The 27,527-nt window shown below is 52.2% G+C and overlaps 2 protein-coding genes across 51 annotated transcripts in view; one reads left to right on the top strand and one right to left on the bottom strand.

Annotated features, from left to right (window-relative positions):
* SORBS1 (sorbin and SH3 domain containing 1) overlaps window positions 1-5,683 on the top strand; it is a 268,843-nt gene extending 263,160 nt beyond the window's left edge. For 30 of the 50 annotated variants that reach the window (XM_077351030.1, XM_077351044.1, XM_077351032.1 and 27 more), the window contains 4 exons: window positions 3,180-3,239; window positions 4,037-4,227; window positions 5,162-5,274; window positions 5,415-5,683. In XM_077351030.1, coding sequence (XP_077207145.1) covers window positions 3,180-3,239; window positions 4,037-4,227; window positions 5,162-5,274; window positions 5,415-5,482 — 432 coding nt within the window. In that variant the 3' untranslated portion in view covers window positions 5,483-5,683. The remainder of the gene's footprint in view (window positions 1-3,179; window positions 3,240-4,036; window positions 4,228-5,161; window positions 5,275-5,414) is intronic. The other 20 variants (XM_077351036.1, XM_077351061.1, XM_077351076.1 and 17 more) reach the window with 3 other exon arrangements.
* Window positions 5,684-19,102: 13,419 nt separating this feature from the next.
* The window catches only part of COG3 (component of oligomeric golgi complex 3), a 63,898-nt gene continuing 55,473 nt past the window's right edge, over window positions 19,103-27,527 (bottom strand). Inside the window, exons 18-23 of the mRNA XM_077351028.1 lie at window positions 27,006-27,094; window positions 26,780-26,914; window positions 24,774-24,849; window positions 24,095-24,222; window positions 21,802-21,900; window positions 19,103-20,912 (exon numbers count right to left, since the gene is read on the bottom strand). Coding sequence (XP_077207143.1) covers window positions 20,883-20,912; window positions 21,802-21,900; window positions 24,095-24,222; window positions 24,774-24,849; window positions 26,780-26,914; window positions 27,006-27,094 — 557 coding nt within the window. The 3' untranslated portion in view covers window positions 19,103-20,882. The remainder of the gene's footprint in view (window positions 20,913-21,801; window positions 21,901-24,094; window positions 24,223-24,773; window positions 24,850-26,779; window positions 26,915-27,005; window positions 27,095-27,527) is intronic.

The following is a 27,527-nucleotide window of genomic DNA, read 5'->3' as shown; positions in this document are numbered from 1 at the left end:
CAGGCTGCTCTAAAGAGCAAAAGTGTTATTATGAGGTGGAGAAACAACTTCCTATTCTAACTATGCTAACTACGTTTGTCCTCTGATGCCCCCTGCAGGATATTCTTCTCATGCTGTTGAATCAGGCACCCTATAGAGTAGTGGTCCCCAACCTTTTTGAGGCTGGGGACCAGTGGCAGAAAGCAGGGCGATTGACCGCCTGTGCATCCTGCGCCTGGGCAATGCGCGGGCGCAGCCCTGCTTCCCTCCCCCCCCCCCCACAGTAAGAAGCTTGCCGGGCCGCACGCTTGTGGCCTGGTATGTTTCTTACTGGGGGGGGGGCAGTCCCAGGGCATTCGCGGCCCGGCACTTGGCCACGGCCCGGTGGTTGGGGACCACCGCTATAGAGATTGCATATGGTAGCCGTTTTCTCAGCCAGGGTAGAGCTGAGAAAGCCTTTTGGCACACAGCCTCAAGATTTCTGTTTCCTCTGCACTGCCTTGCCCACGGAGGCAGAGCAGAACGGCACCAGCGTCAAATAAGCTGGAGTCCCTTTGCTGACGGCAGGATAATCCCAGCTTCACTGGAGCCTTCGGCCCTCGGAATCTCGCATCCCCAGTCGCTTTCCCGCCCGCAGCCCTACCGTGGCTGAGTGGGCATTCATGTTCCGTAGTCAGCCCATTTTTCCGTCAGCACTGACAGCCCCACGGGCCTGGCAGCCCAATCCACCATTCCCGGTGATGTCCAGGACTTCTGATGCTGCTGTGAGGAGCCCACGAGGTTTGTTTTTCTTCTTCCCCTCCTTAGTCCAAAGGGTTTTCCATCATGAACAAGGCCAGTCTGTTCCTTTACTGATGGCTTGGAGCTAAGAAGCTGGAAGTGAGTTTCGCTTTATTAGGAACGCAGGCTACGATTTTGGAGCAGGAAGGGTGGTGGTGAAGTCATCCTAGAGGGCCACACTTCCGGCCCTCTTTGAGGACAACATGGATCCACTAAAGGAGAGCGAAGCCCAAAGTACAAACCTCTGGCCTCAGCTGCCACTGGAGATATGAGGCTCTTCTTCTTCTTCTTCTCTCTCTCTCTCTCTCTCTCTCTCTTTTGGAGCTTCCTCCGATACTTGACCCTCTGACCTCTCCAGTGGTTCTGTTCTGTTGGTCTCCCCAAGGGTAATGAAATATATAATAAAATATTCTGTTGTTGCACCTGAATAAGAATAGACAGAGCAAATCTTCCTTAGGTTATAGAAGAAGGGGAAAGATGTAGGAGAAGCAAATGGGAGAAAGCAATTGGGGTGATCTAGGGCAGGGGTAGTCAACCTGTGGTCCTCCAGGTGCTTCAGAAGAGAGAGTATTCACTGCCTTTCCACCTACACCATCCTCCTCTTAACCTCCTCTCTTGACTCCAGGTAGTTCAGGCCAAAGTAGGCAAAAGGAAGAAGACCCACAGGTGGGCTCTTGTGGTGTGCTTCTTTTGTTCTCAAGGAGCTGCTAAGCCTTTAGTAGGCTAAACCCCCTTCACACACCCGCTCTTCTCCCCACACAAACCACCCTTCTGCAACTGCTCCTGTCCCACAGGGGGAAACCCAACCCTTGGGCCCACCTCGACGCTACTCTCCCACTTTTTTATTTGACTGCAGTTGGCCCTGTCAGCCATGTCTTTTCCTTTCTGACTCCCTCAGTTCCCTGAGTTGGGAGACCCTGAAGCCAAATCAGTGAAATCAGTGATGACCTTGTGTGCTGGGAAACAAACTCTGCAAAGCGTCCTCAGTCATGCAACTTTCTGACCTACCGGGCTGACAATTTCATTTATCAAATGGTAGATGAACCCACAAGAGGTTCAGCCATACTGGACTTAATACTGACCAACAGGCAAGAGTTGGTGGATGAGGTGAAGGAGGTGGGGACCCTAGGGGGGAGTGACCATGTCCTCATAGAATTCCTTTTGAGATGGGGAGCCAAGGAAGCTTGTAGCCAGACGCGGATGTTGGATTTCGTAGGGCAAACTTTAATAAACTCAGAGACATGATGAGTGTCATACCATGGACGAGAATGCTGGAAGGGAAGGGAGCATGTGAAGGGTGGGCGCTACTCAAACAGGAGCTATTGCATGCTCAATCAATGACTATTCCAGAAATACGAAAACACTGCAGGAGCTCTAAGAAGCCTATTTGGATGAACAGAGAACTTCAAGAGGAACTAAGAAAGAAAAGGAAAATGTTCAGGAAATGGAGGGAAGGACAGAACTCTAAAGAAGAGTACCTACAGGCTACTAGGCACTGTAGATCAATCATAAGAAAGGCCAAAGCTGAGAGTGAGCTAAGATTGGCCAGGGAAGCCCATTGTAACAAGAAAAGGTTTTTCAGTTATGTGAGGAGCAAACGTAAAGTAAAGGAGGCAATAGGCCCACTGTTGGGTGCGGATGGACAAACTCTAACGGAGGATGCAGAGAAAGCAGAAAGGCTCAACGCCTATTTTGCATCTGTTTTTTCCCACAGGTCAAAGGGTTTAGGCATATCTAGAGATGGCTGTAGCCAAAGGATAGTGTCTGGGTGGCAGGTTGACATAGATAGAGAGGTTGTCGAGAGGCATTTAGCTGCATTGGATGAGTTCAAATCCCCTGGGCCGGATGAAATGCACCCGAGAGTGCTCAAAGAACTTGCTTTAGGATGCTTTGGGCTGATCTTGCGTTGAGCAGGGGGTTGGACTAGATGGCCTATATCGCCCCTTCCAACTCTATGATTCTATGATTCTATGAAACGGATGTCATGGGCCATATGAGGAGAGCCCGTGGGACCCATTCCAAGGATCTGGGGAAGGTGTCCTTTGGCCCTACCCGTTGGCCACACTCTGGTTCACTCTGGTTTCTGTGTCTTCTGGCAATTCGGCTTCAAGCCTTCGCAGAGGGGCCTCCCACAGGAATTGCCTCATGACATTGTCAGTCGTCTATTTGGAGCTCTCTTGTTCTCTGGTTCCCCCCCCCCCCCCGTCCGGTTTTTGTGACTGCCTGCCCTCCCTGCCATAACCGTCCACGCCCTCATTGCTTAAAAAGTCTGTTGTCTGAAATCAGGTGAGAGTTCGTTCATGTCGAATTTGTTTTCCCTCTCTCCATTTCTTTTTCGTTCTGTTTTTGCTTTGTTCGTTTTGGTTTGAATTTTGACTGCTGAACTCTCCCGCTTGTCATGTGCTTTGGTGGTCTCTCAGCCTTCCCTTCATTCATTGAGGCCAGGACCTGATCTCACAGAGTCTGAGAAGAGCTACGTGGTAAGGTCGCAGTTCTCCACCACTGGCCTCCCATACTGGGTGGGGGAGCACCCATTGACTGCTTTCCCGTACAGCGGCCAGTGCCAGACCAGGGGGAGGAGAGCTCTCTCCCCTATGCAGTAGGGGCCCCCCATCCGTCCTCCCCTTGTGGCACAGCAATTCTGCTGCCCCTGGCTCAGCGGGGCCAGCTGCATGCTAGAGGAATGGCCCACAGGGGCACTTGAACCAGTCTTCGCTGTCGCAGCCTGGAGTGGTCCTCCTGCCCCCAAGCGTTCCGGCCTCGCCAGCTTTGTCCCTTGTTTCTGCCACTGGACAGATGCGCTTCCTGCATTTGGGGCATTCCTCGTGAGGCCTGGGGAGGGCAGTGGAAGGCCCTCCCCGCCCCCCCAAACAAGTTTTCAAGGAGAAAAAGAAGTCACAGAAATTCAGTGTTGTTGAGGGGTGAGGGGCCGGTTTGGGCAGGTTGTCGCATGCCTGAGGTTTTTACTAAAAAGGTGGTGCTTGTGATTTGGTGGCCCTGGCTAACTAATTGCACATCTTTTGCTGCAGCTGCCTGGTAATACAAAACCTGAGACTAAACACCAAATTCTTCTGTATCTTGCCTGTTTTTTTTCCATGCTTACCATCTGGATTTCTTCTTCACTCCACTGCCTGGACTGTGTACCTGGATCTACAACTCTGTTTTCTTGCTGGACTTTCATGCTACATCTGGATGGTCTCATCACTTCCTATTTCCCCCTCCCCCTTCTCCATCCCCTCCCCCCCCCCCCCGGCCATGCCTTGCCGTTGCCTCCCAGGAAACTGTTTGCAATGAGATCATAAACATGGCTGAGAAGTCCGTTCATTACTGCAGTGCCATTTCTCAGCCTCTGGCCTCTGGCCTCAAGCGGCCCCTTAGTGACCCTAAATCGTCTCTCATCATTTCTCAGCAACCGCAGTCCTTGCCCTTGGGAGCCAGCCCCGACAGGAGCCACACCCCACAAGACACGTAAGTCCCCTGCCTCCCCCACCCTCGTCTCCCTGTTGCCAGGAGGAGACACTTCAACTGCTGAGGTTTTCGGTGGATTTTTTAAAATATGGAAGCCTTGGGACTGAGCTTTAGTGGTGTTCCTTTTTGCAAGCAGCAGCTAGGCAGGGTCAGCCCTGGTGAGGACCTGCATGAGAAACCACCCAAGAAGTGCAGGGTTGCTCTTCCGAGGGAGGCCATGGCAAGCCACCTCTGCTCCTCTCCTGCCAGGAATGCCCTCGGATTGGGGTCCTCATGAGTCTGTGGTGACTTGCTGGTACCTTCTTCTCCCGCCCTCCCCGGGATGGCCCAGGCTAGCTCAGTCTCATCTCGTCTCAGAAGCTAAACAGGGTTTAGATCCTCCCAGAAGGTCCAGGGGTGCTATGCAGAGGGACCTCAAAAACAGGGTCACTGCAGCTTGAGAGGACTCCGTGTTAAAGGGACCTGTTTGGGATTCCTCCTCTCATTCTCTGGAGACTCCTTTAGCTGGTCTGCAAAGGCATCTCCTCCCTCCCCCCCCCCAGAAGCACCGGCCTCTGTTGAGCCTAGATCTGGAGTCTAGATCTGTGGAGCCTGCCAGGGAGCTCTCAGTGGCACAGCTGGGCCCCTCCTTGTCACCTGGCCTACAGTCCCCAGACTGGCATCTGGTTGTGGCACAGGGCCAAGGGGGCCAAGCCAAGCGCAGCTAAGATGGAAGGAGGAAGGAGAAAGGCAGCTCCTACGTCCTTCTTGGGGGGGGGGTCTATTTCATTCCTGCCAGTGGGGGATTCTGTCTGGCCTCTAAGGTGATGTCATATCAAGTCAGCCACATGCAGAACCAAACTGATGGCAAAGAGAGGGAAGCAGAGCCGGCAGGCACGGCATTCACGGTGGGCGTCCTTTCTTTCTTTCTTTCTGTCCATGGGTCTCTTTCCAGACTGAGCTACCAGGCGTTGTACAGCTACGTCCCTCAGAACGACGATGAGCTGGAATTGAGGGACGGGGATGTCGTAGATGTCATGGAGAAATGTGATGACGGCTGGTTTGTTGTGAGCAGAGAACAGGCCTTCCCAGCAGGGTGGGTGGGATCAAGTTCCACCGGCCGCTGCCCCCCTGGGGGAAGCGAACCCCTCGGGGCCTCCCCCCCTGGGCCCGTCTTGCTGAGTGTCTTCCTTTCCCCGTCTCCGCAGGCACGTCCAGGCGAACAAGACAGTTTGGCACCTTCCCCGGCAACTACGTGAAGCTGGTCTCCCTCTAGAAGCCCCCGTCGGAGGAGGAGGAGGAGGAGTGGGCGGGGCCTCCAGAGATGCTTTGGGGAGGGGGGGAGGGGAGTGGGACAAGTGATGAATGTAGCAGAGGAGAAGCGAGACGTGGAGGAGGAAGGTGGTCCTGGTGGAAGGCCCTCGGCTGCCTTTGGGGAGGTGTGCTTGCTGCGCAGGAGGGGGAGGCGTGGCCAGGCGGCTTCCCGGGGCTGCCTTGTCATCGGCTTTATCCTGCAAGGACTCCCGGGCACGCCAGCTCTGCAGAGCGAACGGGGGGAAAGCATAGGATGGGGAGGTGGCATGTTTAGGAGGAGCACAGGAAGACAACGAGGCCGTGTGAATCGAGAGTGTGGGGGTGTGAGTGCGAGAAAGAGAGAGAGAGGACGGGAGGCTGGGAACTGGGCCTTGCTGGGGGGCTCGTTCCCCGTATTTTGGGTCCCAGCAGCCAGGCTGGGGCACTGCAGTGGCTGGGTGGGGAGCAGCTCCTGGTTTCAGCTTCACTGCCTGTGGACCCAGAGTCCATCTTGCGCAGCCCTGCTCTGGGGTATGTGCCTGGACACAGAGGAGGACCCAAGAGGCCCTGGAGGAGGTGGTGCTCCAGTGGAAAGCACGTGCCGTTAACTCTCATCCCCCTTTTCACCTCACGGCACAAACTGGCCGAAGGGAGCGGTCATGCCAGTGTGGGATTCAATGTCACTTCCCATTTCCCGGCAGTCCATCCTCCTTAAAAAGCAAGTTCCGGTGAAAATGTGCAGGTGCAGCAGCTCAGCTGGCCTTCCCAAGACGGGTCTCCTTCCCCCCCCCCCAACCGCTGGTTCTCCCCTCCTCCCTCTGACCTCATTGCTTAAGACCCTCCTGGTCTTCTCTCTCCATTTCCTTATGATGATTAGAAATCTCCACAAATAGCATATCGGCACATTTGACTAATAGAATCCAGTTGTGGAATTTGATTCAGAGCATTCCCAAATGTCCACAAATCCCAGTTCATCTTGGTGACTCATTTTCATCTTTGACTGGCAGCAGAATCCTGGACCAGGTCTCCAGCCCTGCATTGGTGGAAACAAACAAAGTATTCCTGGGGGGGGGGGGGGGGAGATTTCTTTGTGTTTTAAATAATCCAGGAGACACAGCTATGACCTGAGCGCATGCCTTGGGAGTGTGGCCCTTTGGATGAAAACGAGTTGGGAATGTGAAGTGGTCATCAAACAGATCTATGGCAGTAGATCTTTAAGCAGATCTTTGGTAGAGCCAGCGTGGTGCAGTGGTTATGTGACAGCTTCTAATCTGGAGAGCGGGGTTTGATCCCTGCTCCTCCACATGCAGCCAGATGGGTGACCTTGGGCTCCTCACAGTCCTAAGAGTGCTGCTCTCTCTTCCAAAGCCCCTTTGAGACACCTTTGGGCAGTGAAAAGCAGGGTATAAGAACCAACTCCTCTTCTAATCATCGGCTTGATAGTATCCAAGCAGCCTGCAGCATATTTGAGGTGTTCCTGTTGCCAGTTTTCTAGCTAAATGCTTCTTTTAAGCGTCCAGGGCCAAGGCCGCTCAGAGTAGCCCCCGTGTGGCCCCGCCCTCTGGAAGGGATGGCCCCTCCTGCAGCTGCCTGCGCCTCTTGCCCCAGAGTGCTGTCCTTTGGGGTGGGCCTTCTCGTTTGGGAAGCCAAGGTTGGTGCTGCAGAGCACGAAGACTCGCCTACCCTCAGCCAGGAGCCCCTTTTCCTCTCTTCTGGAATGCTTCCTGGTGGAGTGCTTTTTTTGAGGGTGCTGAGTGCATGGATGCCATGCACAGGACACCCTGTGGGCTTGCCAACCTCCAGGTGGTGTCTGGAGGTCTCCTAGAATTCATTTTCCCTGGCTCTTTGGAGGGTGGGTTCTGTGTCATTGCATCCCTCACTGAGCTCCCTCCTGTCCCAAAACTCCGCCTTCTCAGGCTTCCCCCCCCCCTCCAAAAAAATCTCCAGGGATTTCCCCACCTGGAAATGGCACCCGAGCCAGCCGGCCCCCCACCAGCTCCCCAGGGAGGAGGCCTGTTTGGCAGAATGGCCCCAGATGGCCCCTGGCAAGGGGCCCTTTGGGAGTGCTTGGGTTTAGCAGGGGCAGTTCTTGGGAGGTGGTCCAGGCGGCCTCCTCAGGTACAAGCAAGCTGGGTCTCTCAGGCACGTCCTTCCTGGCCTCCAAGTGCAGCTCTTCATAATCTCTTTCTCTACGGACTTCAGGGAGGTGTTGCATCTGACTCCACCTCCTGACCGGGAATGCACCACACAAGTGGAGATGGCAATTTTGTCATAAGCTGTATTTACAAAGTATAAAATGCCTATTTTTCTGCAGATGCTTTTATACAGTCTATTCACAATAACAGCAGTTAACTCACTCTCTGCATGACTGCGATACTTTTTGATATAATTCGCCATGCTCCTGGATTCCTCAAAAATAGCAGGATTTCTCTTCCGCTGACTCTTTCCCCAGAGATCAGCCCAAAGAAACCAATTGTGCTTCAAACGTATCTGTAAATATGTATAATTGCCTTTGTACAGACTTACTCATGTACTTAACTTGTATAGAGAAAAAATAATTTAAATGAATTGAAAAGGCAGCAAGGGAGGACTTTTCAATGTTTATTTAAATGAAGTAATAATGATGCCATGTATGTTCACATGAAGTATGGGGTTTGCCCTTATACCATTGCAGCTATGCCTCAGAAGGACTCTCTTGTCTGGGTGGAGAGTTAACTTTGAAATCATGTTGGCTGCTTGCTCGAGAGAACTGGTCCCATTCCACCCCCACAGAAATGATTCGCACTGGGCCACAACTGTATTGAACTGGGTGGATGTGTGCAGGAGGTTTTTTTAATGGGATGACGTCCTGTTTTTTTAACTGCTTTTAATTTTGCCTTCTTATTTGCAGCAATGTTTAAATTTGACACTAAAAAGAATGGAGACTACAACTAACCCGTGGCAAAAATGCTTTCACAACACTGGATATGTAGAACCAGTTCACATGGATGCCATTTTTAGTTAAAGCATAGTCGTGTTCAGACACACACACACACACACACACACAGGCACACACAAACATTTACACACAAGAAGTCATTCTTGTGTTTGTTTCTTCCTTGCAGTGGGTTATTCTTTGGCAGTTAATAAATGGAATTCTTGAACTGAAAGTTGTGTTTCTTGTACATGCTGAGCTGGGTTGACAGGCATTGCCTTAACTAGTTTTGGTTGGTGGAGACTCAATTCAACACACAAGGCACGGGAAACCTCACGTGTTTCTGCTCTCTTCCCAGGCAGACCCCACCCCCCAGCAGCACCACCTCCCCATCTCCCTTCAGCTCCAAGTCTTTTGGTGTCGTGGTTACAAGCCATCTTGGTGGGATGGTTAGGAGTACGGACTTCTAATCTGGCAATCCAGGTTTCATTCGCCGCTCCTCCTCCACATGCAGCCAGCTGGGTGACCTTGGGCTCGCCACAGCACTGAGAAAGCTGTTCTGGCCGAGAGGGAATATCAGGGCTCTCTCAGCCTCACCCACCCCATAGGGTGTCTGCTGTGGGGAGAGGAAGGGAAGGTGATTGGAAGCCACCTTGAGACTCCTCTGGGTAGAGAAAAGCAGCATATAAGAACCAACTCTTCTTCAGTAATCTCAGGGCTCTCTCAGCCTCACCCACAGGGTGTCTGTTTTGGGGAGAGGAAGGGAAGGCGACTGTAAGCCGCTTTGAGACTTCTTTGGGTAGAGAAAAGCAGCATATAAAAACCGATTCTTATTTTTATTTATTTAATTTCCTGTCTTTCCTAACAAGATGCTTGTGGCAGGTAACAAGACTGATCACCAATTACAGTCCCTCCCCCCCAAAAAAAACATTAAAATGACAATTGCTTCGCTGTATAAAAATAAAAATCTAAGGCTTAAGTGGGCAGAGAGTGGTCAGGGTCAGTCCAGTTGGGTCAGTCCACCCCTCCCCAGCCCAGCCAGGGGCAATCTTGAGACATCGCTGCAGGTCTGCCCCTGACCACCGCAGGGAGAGGAGGTTGGTAGGGCTGCCAAGGAGAATGAGGCTTGGACAGGCCACACCAGCCCTTTTTGCCCCAAGGCTGTCCTAACTGCCACATCAAACAACTTTGCCTCAGAGCACTGACAGAGCTGACGGGTGGCTGGGGAGTGTGCGCCCTCCCTCCATCCCCCCTCCCTTCAGGCCTGCTGCGAAGGAGCCTCTGATAGCCCCTGACTGAGGGGAGGGAGGCCTTTCCAAGAGCAACGCAGGGAAGTCTGAGGGCCTTCCTTTTGAGGGGGAGAGCTTTCCCCTTCTGCCAATCAGTTGCCTGACAGGGAGACCACAGAAAAGCCCCTTCTCACTTAAAAGACTGCTCTGGCCAGCCTCACTCCTTGAGGGAAGATGCAGCCAAGCAACTCTCTGCAGATCTGAGGCCTGCACAAGGCTGTTGTGCAGACAAAACTGGATGCTGTTGCAGAGGTTCTTTTGAATTTCAAGTGGAGTTAGCTTTATAGGAAAGTAGATAGTGAGGCTTTGGAATTAGGTGATCCACTTTTATTAGGCAACAACGTAGCCCTGCGGACAACAACAGGGACTGCATGTGCCAACAGTAGGCCCCAGGCTTCAGAAGGGCAGACATCACCAGCCAAGCAGCCAATCCCTTTTGAAGGGGTACATATGAGGGGGGAGAACTTCCCCTTCAGCCTAATTTCCTGGAGATGAGCTGTACTTCCAGGGGATTCTCAGACCCCACCTGCAGGCTGCCATCCCTAAACCTCAGTGGGATACAATGCTACACAGTTACCCCTCCAAAGAAGCCTTTTTGCCTGGGGAGCTGATCTTTATAGTCTGGAGATGAGCAGCAATTCCAGGAGATCTCCAGAACCCACCCGGAGGTTGGCTGTCCCTGGTCTGAACATATTCCTTGAAGTCTGGAAGTGGGGCCTAATTCACACAAGAAGGGAAATGACACAGAACTGGGGGGAATTCGTTGCCATGTAATCTCCCCCTAAGAAGAGTCTCCAGTCTGATTTTCCCTTCACTTATTTGAAGACATGGCTCTGGAAAGCTCATCTGTAACCACTATGCCACAATTCCCAAAGGTCAGTCCTCTCCCTACTCAACGAACATTCCACACCATAGGTTCTTGACACCCATATCTCCATACCCTGTCAAGAGCAGACAAAACTCACAAACAAGCTTCTATAGAAAGAAAGCTTTAATTGGAAGATCTGAATACTATAACGTTCGAAGTCAAGACTGTTCGATATTCAAAGAGCCAACAATTATCAATACAATTCTCCCGCCAAAACCCAAGCATTCCCAAGGGGAGGGGGTCACTCTTCCACCCAGGTGCCATCCCAGGATTCTTGCCAAGGGGCCAAAGTTAGCACGGTCTTGGTCAGGCCGACGCCCCAGGCTAGCAGATAAGATGTTTACAGGAACACAGGCAACAATGTATCACAGCAGGGAGACTATGCAGTGTGAAAACGAAGAGATCATGAAGGGGGGGGGGGGAGATCAAAGGAAAACTACAGGCATAAGCATTCTGGATACATGGGAAAGTTAGCAAGGACAAAATACAACAAGATGGAGTCTCTTAGATTCACTGAACTCAAATATGGCAGAGAGCAGGGACTGATCCTGACATTCCTCCAGGTCCAAAAACATCCTCCCCCATCACCCACCATCCTTAGACCGAGGGCAGTGTGGGAACTCCCGATGGAATTCTCGCAGCAACTTAGGGGCCCGAAGATCCCCAGCCTCCACCCAGTCCCATGGGAAATTCTTTCCAGTCCACTAGATACTGCAGTTTCCCCTTATGCCATCGAGAGTCCAGGATTTTGTTGACTTCATAGTGTGTGTCTTTGTCCACGAAAACAGGAATGGGGTAGCAGTCTGCGGGTGTCAGTCGTCTGGGGGCGGAGCACGTTTCAGCAAACTGGAATGAAAAATGGGATGCACATGTCTATAAGTGTCTGGGTGGCAGGTTAACATGGACAGAGAGTTTGTCGAGAGGCATTTAGCTGCACTGGATGAGTTCAAATTCCCTGGTCCGGATGAAATGCACCCGAGAGTGCTCAAAGAACGTTCCGGAGAACTTGCACAGCCCTTGTCCATCATCTTCGGGACCTCTTTAAGGACTGGAGATGTCCCGGAGGACTGGAAGAGAGCAAACGTTATTCCAATCTTCAAAAAAGGGAGGAAGGATGACCCGGGAAACTACAGACCAGTGAGTCTGACCTCTGTTGTGGGGAAGATAATGGAGCAGATATTAAAGGGAGCAATCTGCAAACATCTGGAAATTCGGTTGATGTGGTTTACTTGGATTTTAGTAAAGCTTTTGACAAGGTTCCCCATGATGTTCTGATGCATAAGTTGAAGGAATGCAATCTGGATTTTCAGATAGTCAGGTGGATAGGGAATTGGTTAGAGAACCGCACTCAAAGAGTTGTTGTCAATGGTGTTTCATCAGACTGGAGAGAGGTGAGTAGCGGGGTACCTCAGGGCTCGGTGCTCGGCCCGGTACTTTTTAACATATTTATTAATGATCTAGATGAGGGGGAAGAGCCTCTTGTGGCGCAGAGTGGTAAGGCAGCTGTCTGAAAGCTTTGCCCATGAGTTCAATCCCAGCAGCCGGCTCAAGGTTGACTCAGCCTTCCATCCTTCCGAGGTCGGTAAAATGAGTACCCAGCTTGCTGGCGGGTAAATGGTAATGACTGGGGAAGGCACTGGCAAACCACCCCGTATTGAGTCTGCCATGAAAACACTGGAGGGCATCACTCCAAGGGTCAGACATGACTCGGTGCTTGCACTTTACCTTTACCTTTAGATGAGGGGGTGGAGGGACTACTTATTAAGTTTGCAGATGACACCAAATTGGGAGGACTGGCAAATACTCCGGAAGATAGAGACAGAGTTCAATGAGATCTGAACACAATGGAAAAATGGGCAAATGAGAACAAGATGCAATTTAATAAAGATAAATGTAAAGTTCTGCATCTGGGTCAGAAAAATGAAAAACATGCCTACTGGATGGGGGATACGCTTCTAGGTAACACTGTGTGTGAACGAGACCTTGGGGTACTTGTGGATTGTAAACTAAACATGAGCAGGCAGTATGATGCAGCGGTAAAAAAGGCGAATGCCATTTTGGGCTGTATCAACAGGGGCATCACATCAAAATCACAAGATGTCATAGTCCCCTTGTATACGGCACTGGTCAGACCACACCTGGAGTACTGTGTGCAGTTCTGGAGGCCTCACTTCAAGAAGGACGTAGATAAAATTGAAAGGGTACAGAGGAGAGCGACAAAGATGATCTGGGGCCAAGGGACCAAGCCCTATGAAGATAGGTTGAGGGACTTGGGAATGTTCAGCCTGGAGAAAAGGAGGTTGAGAGGGGACATGATAGCCCTCTTTAAGTATTTGAAAGGTTGTCACTTGGAGGATGGCAGGATGCTGTTTCTGTTGGCTGCAGAGGAGAGGACACACAGTAATGGGTTTAAACTTCAAGTACAACGATATTGGCTAGATATCAGGAAAAAAGTTTTTCACAGTCAGAGTAGTTCAGCAGTGGAATAGGCTGCCTAAGGAGGAGGTGAGCTCCCCCTCACTGGCAGTCTTCAAGCAAAGGTTGGATGCACACTTTTCTTGGATGCTTTAGGATGCTTAGGGTGCTTAGGATGCTGATCCTGCGTTGAGCAGGGGGTTGGACTAGATGGCCTGTATGGTCCCTTCCAACTCTATGATTCTATGATTCTATGATAAGTCTTTGGCAGGGACAATTCCACGGTCACCACATTAATCAGTCTCTTTACAGGAAAAGGCCCCACAAACTTTGGCCCTAATTTGCACGATGGTTGCTGGCAACGGAGGTTCTTAGTAGACAGATAGGCTAGATCCCCCACAGCCCAAGCAGGCACCTCTGCCCGCTTTCTGTCCGTCTGCGTTTTGTACACACGTTTCGCCTCCCCCAAACAGTCCATAATGATGGGCCAGGCTTTCGAAATTCCCCCCAAATGTCCGGGGTGACCGGGGAGGAAATTTCCCACGTGGGCACTGCAGTCAAATCAATTCCATAAACCTTGAAAGGCGACCCCACGGTTGTAAGCAAACTCTGCAAAGGGGAGGAGGGAGACCCAATCCGTCTGTTGGTGGTTAATGAAGCAGTGCAAGTACTGCTCCAGGGTTTGGTTCACCCGTTCAGTCTGGCCATTAGTCTCTGGATGGTAGCTGGACGTGAGAGCTTGCTTCACACCTAGGAGTCTCAGAAGCTCCCGCCAGAACTTGACAATGAACTGGGGGCCCCGATCCATCAACACCGTCCCTGGGATCCCGTGCAGGCGGTACATGTGTTCAATGAACAGGGATGTGAGTCTCGGTACAGACAGCAGGCCTGCGCACGGCACAAAGTGGGTTTGCTTGGAAAAAGCATCTACCACCACCCAGATTACAGTCTTCCCATGACTAGGCAGGAGGTCAGTGATGAAGTCCACTTCATCACATGTCATTCCAGGAGCAAGAGGGGCTGGGCACAGGCTGCAACAGTCCTTTTCTTTTACCCCCTATGGATTTGGCTGGTAAGCACACCGGGCACCCCTGGACGTAGAGTTCGACATCCTTTCTCAACGTGGGCCACCAATAATGTCTGCATGCCAAATGCAGGGTCTTCACAAAACTGAAATGTCCTGCTGGCTTAGAATCATGGCATAGTTTCAAAATCTCTTTGTGCACTGCCAATGGGACAAACAGCCAGTCCTCCTTAAAAAACAAACCCTCCTTCTCAACCAGGGAGGGGCAGAGGCTGGCAAATTCAGAGTCCAGTGTCACATCCTTTTGGACCCATCCTCCCGGGAAAAGCCTGTCCTCCTTTGCTTTGCTGCATGTCATCACCGTCAGTCCTAGTTGGGAGGGGGTGAACACTGTGTCAACCAATCGGTCTCGCTTACTGTCATATTGGGGGAGGCGCGAAAGTGCATCAGCTAAAAAGTTCATTTTCCCCGGCAAATGCTTTAGGGTGAAGTTGAAGCGAGAGAAAAACTCCACCCAGTGCATCTGTTTAGCAGACAAGGACCAGGTCTGTTTCAGGGTTCTTGTGATCTGTCCACAAAACAAAAGGATGGGCCAATGCCACCAAGTAGTTAAAGCGAGCTTTACTGCTGCTGATTCTTTTTCCCAAATCGGTCAATTCTTTTCGGGCCCAGAGAATTTCCTGAATTTGTATGCAAGCGGGTACAGCTTCCCTCCCTGCCCCTCCTGGAGAATCACCTCCCCCATAGCTACGTCAGAGGAGTCTACTTGCACTGTAAAGGGCTTGCAGGGGTCCGCGTGGGCCAGCACTGGCTCCATGGTGAACAGGGTCTTTAGCCGCTCAAACGCAGCCTGGCATTGGGGGGACCACGCCAGTGGCGCGCTGGGCCGGGATGCTAGCTTCCCCCCCCCCCTTTGGTTTTTAGTAAGTCCGTCAGTGGGAGGGCCACATTAGCAAAGTTGGGGATGAAGGAATGGTAAAAGTTGGCGAACCCCAAGAAACTTTGCAGTTGTTTCCGCGTGCATGGAGGTTCCCAAGCCAATAAGTCCCGGACCTTCCCAAGGTCCTTTTCAACCCCCTCACAAGAGACGTGGAAACCGAGGGACTCCACCGCCTCCCGGTGGAACTTGCATTTAGAAAGTTCCGCGTAAAGGTGGTGCGCTCGCAGGCGCCGCAGTGCTTCATGCATTAAAGACACGTGTTCAGCAGGGTCTTCTGAATACAACAAAATGTCATCCAAATAAACCAGGGCCCCCTTGTACAGTAGGTCATGCATGACCTCGTTAATCAAATTCATGAACACGCCCGGAGCGCCGGCGAGGCCGAATGGTATGAGGATATATTCAAATTGTCCCAGGGGGGAGTTGAAAGCAGTTAAGTACTCATGCCCTTTCTTTATTCGCACCCTGTAGTATGCCTCTCACAAATCCAGTTTAGTAAAAATATGCGCACTACCCAAATGGCCAGCAAGTCCTTGATCAAGGGCAGGGGGTAGGCGTTGCATGTAGACACAGCATTTAGCCCTCTGTAATCCGTACAGAGGCATAGTGACCCGTCTTTCTTTTTTATAAATAGGACTGGGGCCACCATGGGGGAGGTAGCGGGGCGGATAAAACCGCGGGCCAGATTCTTGTCTAGAAACGCCCAGAGCTCCTGCATCTCCCTAGGGCTCATGGAATACAGCTTCGCTTTAGGGAGAGGCTCCCCCGGTTTCAATTCAATGGCACAGTCAGTCTTTCGTGGGGGGGCAATTGGTCACACTCCGTCTCTGCAAACACATCCTGCAAGTCCCAATACTCCCTAGGCCCCGCCCAGACCACCACTGCCATCTCGGCCACAGAGCGTCTCAGGGCTCTTCAGGGCTTGGCACGGTGATGCTTCTCGCATCTTGGATCTAAGAACTGTACTTTTCCTTTGCTCCAATTTACAATGGGGTCGTGCTTGCGCAACCAGTCCAGCCCCAGGACACACGGGAATGCCGAACTGGGAGCCACTACGGGCTGAATCTTCTCTCAATGTTCAGCCACATCCATTTCCAACGGGAGCGTCTTGCTCACCGCTTCTTCCCCCGAGGTGCACTTCCCATCCATCTGAGTGAAGCGGAGGGGTTTTGCCAAAGGCACCTGGCCCACTCCTAACAAATTTGTCGGGGGGGTTAATTAAAGTCTTGGTGCACCCAGAGTCTACAATGCTCTGGAGCCCCACCTGCTTCCCCGTTTTTGGCACAGTCAAAGTCAGTGGGAGGAAGATTAAAGGGGGAGCACTCACCGAACTTTTGCCCCTGCCCGGAACCTGCTGACGGGGCTTCTTCACAGCAGGTCGTCCTCATTTCCTGATGGCTCTCCCGAAGCAGCCTCCTCCTCCGTTAGCCGCTGTCGCTGGCAGCTTCCAGTTGTGCCGGGCCCCCCAGCGGGGCGAGCAAGGAACGAACGGTTTTCTTGGCAGGAACCTTTCGCTTTGGCACTCCTCCCACTGGCTTGGTTGTGGCAGTCGCTGCCTTGCCGGATGGTTTGTCCCCGTAGGTGGGCGGCTGCTTCTTGGAGGGGCACTGAGTGAGGAAATGGCTCTGTCCTCCGTATCCCAGGCATTGCATTCAGTCGCATCCACTTTCGGGGCTTTCGGGGCTGAAGCCTTCTTAGGGTTAAACATCTTCTGTGGAAGTTTGGTTTTCTCGCCCCCCAATTCTGCTGCCACACGCAGATGCCTCTCCAATTCCCCGGCCAGGCGGGCCCAACCCATCACTGTTTCTGGGTCATCCAGGTGGAGGCATTTTTGCGCCAGCTGCTGCTGGCTCCAGGCACTGAGGCGCATCTGAGAACAAAGAGACTAGAGGCCAGAGACGGAGGCCAGGAGCTGCAGGGGCAGGGCCAATCAGGGTGCAGCCAGCTTGGACAGCCAGACACATTCCACCCCCAGGCTGATTCACAAATAGATAGAGGAAGCATGGGTAAGGATATGTTGAACAGCACAGGGCCCAGTTCAGATTCCTGAGGCACTCCACTCATCACTCCTCTCTAAGAAGATGATGAACCATTTAGAAGCACCCTTTGGTGTGATCTGTCAACTAGTTCTTGATCCACCTAACTGTAATAGGATCCATACTGTATTTTACCAATTTGTCAATATGTCCACAGCATTCCCATGATCTAGCTGGGTTGCAACTTTCTCAAAAAAAGAAGTTTGACATGATTTGTTCCCGAGAAAGCCAAGCTATTGGTAATTACAGCCATCTGCTCTAGTTGCTCAAGGACCAACTGTTTATTTTTTTCTAAAATTTTGCCAGCTAGAGACGTCAAGCTGACAGGTTGGTAGTTACCCGGATCCTCCTTTTTCCCCTTCTTGAAGATGGGGACATTATTTGCCCCTCTCCAATCTTCTGGCACTTCACCTGTTCTCCAAGAATTGTAAAAAATAATGGAGGCTCAGAAATTACATCTGCAAGTTCTTGTAGTGGATGCAATTCATCTGGACCAGAAGAGCTGGTTTCCTATAAAGAAACTAGGTGTTCATGGACGACACCTACAGTGATCCTAGGGCACAACTCCCTTCCCTCATCACATGAAATGATTTTGCCACATTGAGCAGGATTCCCCACGCAAAAGACTAAGGAGGAATTGAGCAGTTCAGCCCTCTTCATCACCTATTACAATGTCACTTTCTGTTCTCCGCATGGTCTGACCTGTTCTTTCTTTGTTTGAATATAATTAAAGAAATATATAGAAGTATAATAAAATAACACTTTCTTGTTGTTGGGTTTTTTTTTTTTTAGCATTTCTTGCTAGCCTAAGTACATACTGAGCTTTAGCTTTCTCAGGCCAGAGTTGGCCTCCGAAACACCTCATCCTATAGAAACCTGAAATCTGGTATATCAGCAGTGTGGAGTTCACAAGCAGGCATTTCTACCCAGTGCAAAGATGTCCCAGGTCTCCCCGCCCAGCCAGCTTCCCCTGATCCCACTTCCCATTGCTTGTTCTCTCTGTGCGACTGAAACCCTCAAGCCAGTTCTGGGGACTTTCATTCCCGTGAGGGTTAGAGCTCTGTTGCTTGAGGGCACCTGCTGTCAAGGTGCCAATCCCCTGAGCCAAGCCTTCCTCCAATAGGGTAGGATTGAACTGCTTCTCCCTCCTGTTTCAGCTCCTGGGAAACATGCCCTGGGCCTGGGGGGGGGGGGAGGGCTAGGATAAAAGATGCTTCAGTCCTCAAGTACCTAGTCCCCCTTAAGACCAGCAAAGTGGAATTTTCTACATAAGCTTCAAATGTTGTTGGTCTTAAAGGCTGCTTCAGACCAGCCCACCTGAATCTCTCTCTGAAACCTCACTCAGACATATCCTTCCAGATGTTAATAACGGAAAGGATACCTGGGAGCTGCAAACATATACAAATCCTCCATTGACTTGGGCGCAGGATCTGGGGCCTCTTGCTGAAGTCCTCTTTGGTGCGTGTAAGACCGGAGCTGCTGCTGCTGCTGCTTCTCCATGCGCAGGGCTTCCCTGTCCCCCATCAAGCTCTTTCCGCCACCAGGATGTCTCCCGGGAAGCCCTGCACACAGTGGAGCCGACCGACAGATGCTCTGGGTTGCTTTTAGGGTTACCAGCATCTAGGTGGGGCCTGGAGATCTCCTGGAATTAGAACTGGCCTCCAGACTCCCTGCAGAGACGGGTAATAGCAAACCTGATTGTCTCTTGCCTTGTAAACCCTCTAGGGTCACCCAGAGTCAGTTTCCCTGGCGTGCACACCCTGCCCTCCCCAGGCTCAACCCCACAAACGGCAGCCAGGCACTTCCCAACTGAGCCTCTGCTTCCCAGCCCTGTGCCTGACGGGGGCCGGGATCCTTGGATTTCACAGGCTTCAGTTTTCCTTCGCTCAGAGCATCCAGGACACTTCTTTTCCTGACAGTCCGCTGAGTCAGGCTGGGAGGACTCTTAACATTGCAGAGGAGAAAAGCCGGCTCCATCGGATACTTCCTCATTTACCGCCCTGCCCCTCTCAGAAGAGGGACCACCACCAAACCCTGGAGGCCTCCTGGATACTCCATCCCGTAGCAGAAGATCACTGGTTGGTCCAACAGGCATTGAAAGACAGCCAAGGCCAGAGTAAGAAACCAAAGCTTTTATTTCAAAAAGAAAAACCACATTAAAAACAGGACTCTAGTCAATCATCAATAATATAAAGAGCTTAAATTAATCTGTTTTAAATTATGTACACTATTTGTATACGTAAATATCTGAAACTGTACAGATTTAAATAAGCCTGCATTTAGGCAAGGAAGGGCTGTGCACAAAGGCCGCCCCCATCATTGTCTCTTTTTAAACCCAAAGGGCCACAAGGCCAGATTTGCAAGCAGCCCTCGCACCCTATTCGATTAAGACCCACCAGAACTACATACAAGAATAATGTAGGAAAGCCATATAAAATCCCCAGGGCATTCTCCAAAATCCTGCAGAATCTTGTCCACCCCCAGGCAGACCGGCCGGCCTTGCCCTTGCAGCTCCTCCGGTCGCGGTTCTGTCGGCTCCAGCCAGCCTCGGCCCTGGCCAAGGGGCCCGGGGGGGGGATCTGGGGGGGATCTGAAAGCAACAGAAGCAACATCCAAGGGGCCCTTCTGACATGGCCAAAACTTTGGCGATGTCTCCACTGAAGAGGCCGCTGTCTGCAGATGCCCTGGGTGTTTGCTCTCACTGGCCAGCCATTTCAACCTGCCCTTCAGTGCGGGCCCCCGATTTCCCCTTGTTGCCCTTCCAACACCTCTTCATTGAGGTGAACTTAAGAGCGTTTAAATAAGCCAGAAGTGGATCCTCACAGTCAAGCCGACAAGAGGCTGTTCCCTGCCCACGGCCAAAGGCAAGGCACCCACTGGATTGCTTCAGGCCAGGAACACTTCCAGTTTGTGGCTCATGACCCACCCTCATCGTTGACCCCATCAGAAGCACACCCCCCCCCACGCTCTACAGATCACCCTGAGCAAGGGGGGGGAGGTACTAACCCCCCAGGAGTTTAGCAGCCCTTCGCTCAAGACCTTCTTAATTCATCAAGGCACTTCCATCCAGGAATGACAGAGATAGCGGAATCTGTAGGATGTAGTGCAAAACAGTCTAGGAACAGGGAAGGTCCCGCTCCATCCCCCAAAGAACGTCTCTGCTATGGGTTTACTCTCCCCACAGAATCCAGCCGGACTCTGTTCAGCTGAGCCCCAGACCCCCATCCCCGGCCGAAGAACAGCTCTGGGCTCCTGTGGGCTGGCTCAGGCTTGGCTTTTCCTGCCCTATTGCACCGCTCCCTCTGCAGATCCCGAGCCCCACAGAGAACCTTTTCAGAGGATAAAGAACCAGCAGAGCTGGACACTGCAGGACACCCCCCGAGAGCCTCACAGACACCCAAGGGAGAGAGTGCCTTTTCACAGACACACGTGCTAAGCGGCATTCCCTTCAAGGACCACCCTGTGCTATGCAGTGAGGCACCCGAATGGCCCTGTTCCCAAAGGGACCGTGTCAGAGAGGGGCTGTCGAAGCTTTGCCTAGAGGTGACCGATGCGTGCGGAGTTGGGCTTTTGACTGCCCCAGCTCGATGGCTGGAGCCAGGCGCTCTCCAGGATGCACCCTTTGCACAGGGTCCCTGCCTTTCCAGTTTAGGGTCTCTAATTTATTTTCAGCACAATCCCCTGAAAAAGGCATTCAAAAGATGCAGAATAAATACAGGGTTGAGGGGGGGGAGGAGAGGGGGCAGCAAAGTAAGACTTTTAAAGGCAGGCAACCAAACGCCCGAGAAGCTGCCGCCTGCGTTTTGCACCCCAGCCTCCTGGGCCTGGAGCAAAGGGGTGGATGGAAGTCCAGGCAAATCCTGCCTCCGCACGTCAACGAGGCCTCTCAGAGCACGGCTACTTGCTCACGGACAACAGGAGGTTCACCTGCAAGGGAGAAGAAGCGTTTCACTGCCACGGTAGTCCAGCCACGGGCAAGCGGCCCAAAGGCCTGGCAGGCAGCACTGGGGTTCAGCTCCTGAGCCCTCGGAAAAAGCCAAAAGCCACCTCCTCCCTCCAGTGCCCAGGCTGGCTGGCTGCTTCGCAACACTTCAAGGTCAGCCGCTCCTGAGCCGGAATGCGAGCCCCGCATCGGCCCGAAGAGAGACGGGGGAGCCGTTTCCAGGCTCTCCGGCTTGGAGCCCTGGGTCGCTGGACCCGCCTGCCGTGCCGCCAGCACTCCTGCACCTTTCTTCGCCTCCCCCCACCTTTTCAGCTGCTCTGCCACGGTCGGGGGCTCCAGGGCCAGCAGGTCACATTCTGTTTCTCTTTTCTGAATTTCATTTCCAAATTGTGGGCTCCAAGCGCCCTCCAGGTGGGCAGGGGTCAGAAAGGGCGTGTCCTCAGGGCCGCTGGGGCAGGCCAGGAGCACCCAGGCGGCTACCCAGAAGAGAGCCTTCTGCTCCCCTGATCAGGGAAAAGACGGAGAAGAGGCTTCTTCCTCCGTGCCGCACCCAGTGAGAACGGAACGTCCCCCATGGACAAGGCCAGCTAGGGGTCCCCTGGGGGCTCGTGCATAAACACGCAGTCATGTTTGCAGACAAGCCGGGTCTCCTGGCAGCCCACAGAAGGAAGGGACTGATCTGTTCTGCCTCCTGCTCCCAGGGCCCCTCCTCAGCACACCCTGTGGACCCCCCCCGCCCCCTAAGGGGGGGCTTTGCTGCCCGGAATGCCTCTCCAGGCCCTTTGCACAGGTGCTCCAGAGCCAGTCAGTTCCCTTTGCTGAACGGTTTGACCTTCTGCTTTTTAAAACAAAGTTAAGAACTTTATTATATACCTGCTCCATCGAAGGGCATGCGACAATCTGGAGGTCTTCATTACTAAATTCTTCTTTCAGCAGGCTGTGAAGCTTCTGAAACACTTGCTGAATATTGTTCTTAGGAAGAAAACAAATGAAGTTTCCATCACCATAAGATCAACACAGAGACTGAGCCCTGCCCTTCTGTCTGGGAGACCTCAAACGAGCTACGCTTGCATGGCTAGAACTGGAGACCAGGGCCCTGGGACAGTCGGCTATCGGAGAGCTCCCTGGCACGTGGTGGAGAGGCAACAAGGTCAGATCCCTCCTGGACACCTTGCGAAAGGAGACAAAAACCACTGTCATCCCTCATTAACTCTGAAGGTACAAGATGTCTCAGGAGTTTCTATCAATTAAAATAATAAATCCTCAATCCAAAACACAGCTGCATGTCACCTGCGAGAGCCACACCAGAAATCAGAACCCTGCCCACGTCTGAGTCCAGCAGGGCACCCTGAAGACCAGCACTGTGATGTCCTGGTGCGCAGTGGGTGTGTGCATGCACAAGAGGGCTTCTATCCAGAATAACACTTGGCGGGACTCAAATGTTCTGCAGCCCCAGACCTGGGCGACTTCCATGTCCATGCAGGTTTGCCCGCTCAGGGTCATGGCTCTGCTGTCGGCCATGGTTGCCATTTGTTGCTGGGCCCACCCATCAAGCTGGCCACATGTTAGATCTGTTCTTTGGTGCTGGGGCAGAGGTGGAGCTGACAGCGAAGAATGTCATCCCATGGCCAGACCACTGTGCCCTGTAGGCCTGGATTTGGACACCACCCCTGCCCTGTTTGAGTGACGGGCGTATTTCAGGCCACCCATGGACCTATGGGTCATCTGGATTCCTGAATGCTCTGCAGGACCCGATGCCTCCTGGCGACTTGTTGCGATGCTGCAGGAACATCCTGTCACACGCTTAGGAGATGACGGTGAAGGCAGCCAAACAGGAGTTTGATGCTGCCTCTATTGTTGTCCGCGAGTTCTCGCTCAGCACAATTGTTTAGGGTAGTTTGATCTCTTACTGCCCATGAGGAAAGGCACCTCAATTCTAGTCAACTGGACTTTGGCTGTGGGCACTAGGGAGCTTTTTCATGGACAAAGTCTTGTTGCTCCACCGGAACCTTCCTGCCACGGCTGATACAGAAAGGGAACTGGAGGCCCCTTGTCCACCTTATGGGGTGGTGTTTGATGGCTTCAGGCGGCTCCCAGAGGCCAAAGTGGACAAACTGCTGGGCTTGGTAAGGGCGACCAGTTGCCCCCCGGATCCCTGCCCGTCTTGGCTGCTCCGTGGGGGTGACCAGCGGAGAGGAGGCCCTCTCAGGGATATCATCAATCTCTCCCTGTTAACTGGGAGGCCTCTGAGGTGCTGAAGGGGGTGGGGGTCCTTGCTAAAGAAACCATCGCTGGACCCACGGGACCTGTCCCTGGACTACCGCCCAGTCTCGCATCTTGCGTTTCTGGGCAAGGGGGTCTCTGGGACCACCAGGCTTCGTGGGACTGCCCTTCAGTGGCTGCTCTCCTTCCTACAGAACCAGATACAGAGGGCTGCAGTGGGGGAAGAGACGACTCCTGTGTGGAGTTCCTCAGGGTGCAGTGCTCCCCCCCCCACACACACACACACTTTTATTCGCCCTCTGGCCCAGATTTTTGGTATGCTGATGACACCCAGCTCTATCTGCTCATGGACAGCTGGGGGAGTGGAGGGGGGGGGTGTAGGATGACTTTCTTTTTCTTCTCACTGCCAGAGTTACTATTAATGTTTTTTAATGTTTTATGTGATGTGGGGTTTTTTTCTGTAACCCGCTGCAAGATGTGTTATGAAAGCGACATGTAATAAATCTAACAATAAACAAACAAACATGGCTGCCCCCCCTGAAACTAATACACTATAAAAATTAAGGCAAGGACCAACCAAACCCAACAATCTACCTACATCGCTAGAGAAACAAGCGAAATGTCATGGAGAACTCAAACCATTCTAGACTAACGAACTATATCATAAACTTGGACCTAGCAAAGGGGCAAGTTTTGTGGGCCCCCTCTGCAACTTGCCCCCCCCCCAGTCCCCCAGTTTTGCTGTCAAGCCCGTCACCCGGGAGAAGCATTCGGAAGGGAGGGAATTTTAGATTGCAACGGAAGAAAGAGGCGGAACTCCACCCTCCTGGCAGAAATGACCAGGGAGCCACAGAAAGAGCGAGAGTTTATGGGGCAAGAAGTCCCAAAGATTCCCTGAATTCGGATTCCCAAGTACATTGGGGGGGGGGGGGGCATGGCTCACCCTGACTGGCTTGAACAAAATGAATTCTGTATCTCTATTGGACAAATACAGCGACATGCTCCGTAATGTTGCCGGCAGCTTCGTTTTTATGTTCCTGTAGGCTGAAGACACCAAGTCGCTGACCTTTGCTGGAAATAAGAGTTCAGAGAAACAAGCACTGATGAGAGAGAAACAAGCACTGATTGCTCAGCAGCGCTTCTGCAGAAGGGAGCCATTCCCCCCACTTCCCCCTGCAGCATGGAGCCCCCCCATCCCCTTCTGCGGGGCTGCTGGGGGAAGGGGGAGGTGGGAAAGAGCTGCTTCCACCAGCGTCTTCTGCCTGGGGTACCCAGAGTCCAACCCAAGACTCCTTCCCACTCAGCTCTGGGGCTGAAGGCCAAGCTGCCTCCTCAATGATTCTCCTCTCTTCCCCAGGACTGCAGAGCACAAACTGAGCTCCACTTCTCAGCTGCTGGCTCTGCACACACACAAAAGATGCTCTGGGTACACCTAGACAGCATTCATCCTTGGCGCTGGTAAGCTACAATGCTCAAGCAAGCTCCCACCAATGTAATCTCCCATTCCGACCCCAGCAGGACTCTGGCTGCAGTCCAGTCTGCCCCTCCCCGTGTCCTGCCTCCCCAGAGCCCGGGACATCTTGGGCGAGCAAAAAGGCAGGCCAGCAAGCAAAGACCATCACCTGGCTGGGCCCACGGCTGCTGCGAGAGGCCGTACGTTGGCCCCCCTTCTCTAGCCATGGTCTTCAAAGCAGAAACCTAAAACAGCAAAAGAGAATTCCCTTGTTAAAGTTATTTATAGCCCGCCTTTCTTGCCAGTGAATCCCACAGAATAAATCCATACAACCAGGTGGGGCATCCAGCAGACAAGGCAGAGACCAGGAAACTGGCCGGCGAAAGTGGGGAAATCAGGAAGTGGTCGTTTTACTGCTATGGGGGAGAGGGGATTTTTGTTCATTTGGTTTTTTAGGGTTAAGGGGAGTGGACAGGAGAGTTGGATAGAGGGCAGAGAGGCCAGGGGACCCCTATAATGGGAGGGTGTGGGAAATGCGGCATAGGGAGAAGGCGATTTCAACAAAGAGGTCGGAGGTATGGGAATGTGCACCCTCTTTCTCACCTCTCCCAAGGCACAAAGGTGTGTGTGTGTGGGGGGGGGGGGCTAGAAATAATCTTACTCTGTTGTGTAATGCTAGGTCCATAAGGAATGAGACAGTCGGCCTCCAGAATTTTTCCCAAGAGCAAAACATGGACCTGGCATACAAGACCAAGACCTGGATGCAAGAGGGCAAAACAGCCACACTAAAAGAGGACTGGTTCCCCAGCAGTCCACCAGCAGTCCACCTGGTTCCCCAGCAGTCCACCAATCACAGGTAAAAGGTTGGGGAGTGGGGGGCCTTGCGATACTGGTCCAAGAATCTTTTCCCTTTAGGGCACTCCCCATCCCAACGATCCCAGGAACGGAAAGCTGAATAGAAAGTCTGGTGGACGGTCTTGGCCATCTGTCCGGTGACTGATCACTTATTGCCCATCAGATGCCCTGTCAAGTCTCTGGTAGCTGGTGGCGGACAGTCTGACAGCCTGACAGTCCTGGGGGACTTCAACATCCTTGCAAAGGAGACCAGCTCCTCACAGGCCTGGGGTCTCCCGTGGCATCTCTAGGCCTCTCCCCGTTTGTTTCTGGCCCCACACTGGATCTGATTTCTGGGATGGGGATGCACACTGGTCTGGTACTATCTACTAGATGCCATGGCAGGAACAAGCCTGGTTCATTGGTGACAACAGTTACCCTTTGAAACTACCGTATATACTTGTGTATAAGCCGAGTTTTTCAGCACAGTATTCACAATGAAAAAGTGCTCTTCAGCTTATATGCTGGTATATACGGTAACTGAAATAACAGCCTGTTCCCAGCCAGCCAATCGTTGCATTGCTTCTGCCAGCCTCCTGCAAGCTGAAGCTGCCTTGCTCTGGCTGCTCGTAGGACAGCAAGAGTTTGACCGAGAGACTCTGATCTCTTTTTTCCTTTTGCCTTCCCTTCTTCCAAACTATTCTTTTGGTTTCTGCGGGTGGGGTGGGTTTTGGGGGTGCTTTGGGATTTACTGTTTCTCCTGATGTTTACTTCTTTTTTTCTGAGGGGCAGCATTGTTTGCCTTTTCTTCTTGGGGTTGTGTTTCTTTTAAAAGTTGATTTTTACAGTTCTTTATTTCAGTGTTTTCTTCTGGGGGGGTGCACTGTAGCTGTAGTTAGAGTAGTCCATTCTCCCAGTTTGGTAGCTGTTGTACTTGTTGTAATAGGTTGCCAACTTCGGGTACTGTTGTTCTGCTCTGGTTTGCGGGCCCTCTTTTGCTAGTTTACTGTTTTTTCTTTGAAATAAGTATTCAGAAACATTTAACCTACTGGTGCCTCAATTAATGTAAATTTACCAGTAACTGCTGCACTTTCCACCCTCGGCTTATATGAGAGTCAATAAGTTTGCCCAGATTTTGTGGTAAAATTAGGTGCCTCGGCTTATGCGCGGGAGGGCTTATATGCAAGTATATACGGCATCTTCATGGGTAAACCTGAACTAAATGGTTAGGCTCAATTTTAGGCAGGCTGGGCTTATTTAAGGTGTGTCTGTTGTTCTCATTCTAAGCGGTTTCTGTCTACAGACCAAGAGGCCCGTGGGGAACCAATAACAGCCCAGTACCTTTGTCAGGAACTCGTCCAGGGGCTCTACAAACTGCTTCGTCTGCTGCTGAATGAACTGCTCGCAGGCGGACTTCAAGTGCCGGTCCACATCCTTCTTAGAGTCGATGTAATGCTCCCTGATCTCCGGCGTGCCCTTGAACAAAGAGGGGGAAAGGTCTCCCTTTCTCGTAAGCCCACCGCGCCCATTTCAAGCGCCCGTTTCCCCAGCCCACCGCGGACGTTACCTCCAACAAGAACTGAATCAGGGCGTTGCTGCTGCTCAGCCTGAAGAAGTGGGGCACGGTGAGGGGATTCAGGATTTTAAATGCAGCATCTACGGAAACAAAGGCCATGTGATTATGTCCACCGGTGCCCCTCCCACTCACCCACCCACCCATACTCAGGAAAACTAAGGCTCAAAACCAGCACTCTTGTGAGGCACGTTCTGCTTTGAGGATCTGCCAGGCAGAGGGATCTTTCCCAGCCGTACCAAGAGAGACCCTTTTCAGTGGAAATGCCAGGGACTGAACATGGGAGCGTTGGTACGAACCTTGGTCCACCCTCCCTCCCTCCAAAAAGCCAAAGGCTATTCTCCCTCAGAAAAGCTCCCACCATCTGAAAGCTCCCATGCCATTCTCTCCCATGGAGATGAACGGTGTTTGGTTTTCTTAGAGGTCTTAGTCAAATGGTTTCTTGGCCAGCAGATTCCAGAGGCTGAGTCCTACAGAACCCAAAGGTGAGACTCTCTGTCTAGATGAGGCAGGTAG

The sequence above is a fragment of the Paroedura picta genome, chromosome 8 (genome assembly GCF_049243985.1).
Source record: "Paroedura picta isolate Pp20150507F chromosome 8, Ppicta_v3.0, whole genome shotgun sequence".
Classification (NCBI taxonomy): domain Eukaryota; kingdom Metazoa; phylum Chordata; class Lepidosauria; order Squamata; family Gekkonidae; genus Paroedura; species Paroedura picta.
The sequence above is the reverse complement of the archived record's forward strand: the minus strand, read 5'-3'. Positions and strand labels throughout refer to the sequence as shown.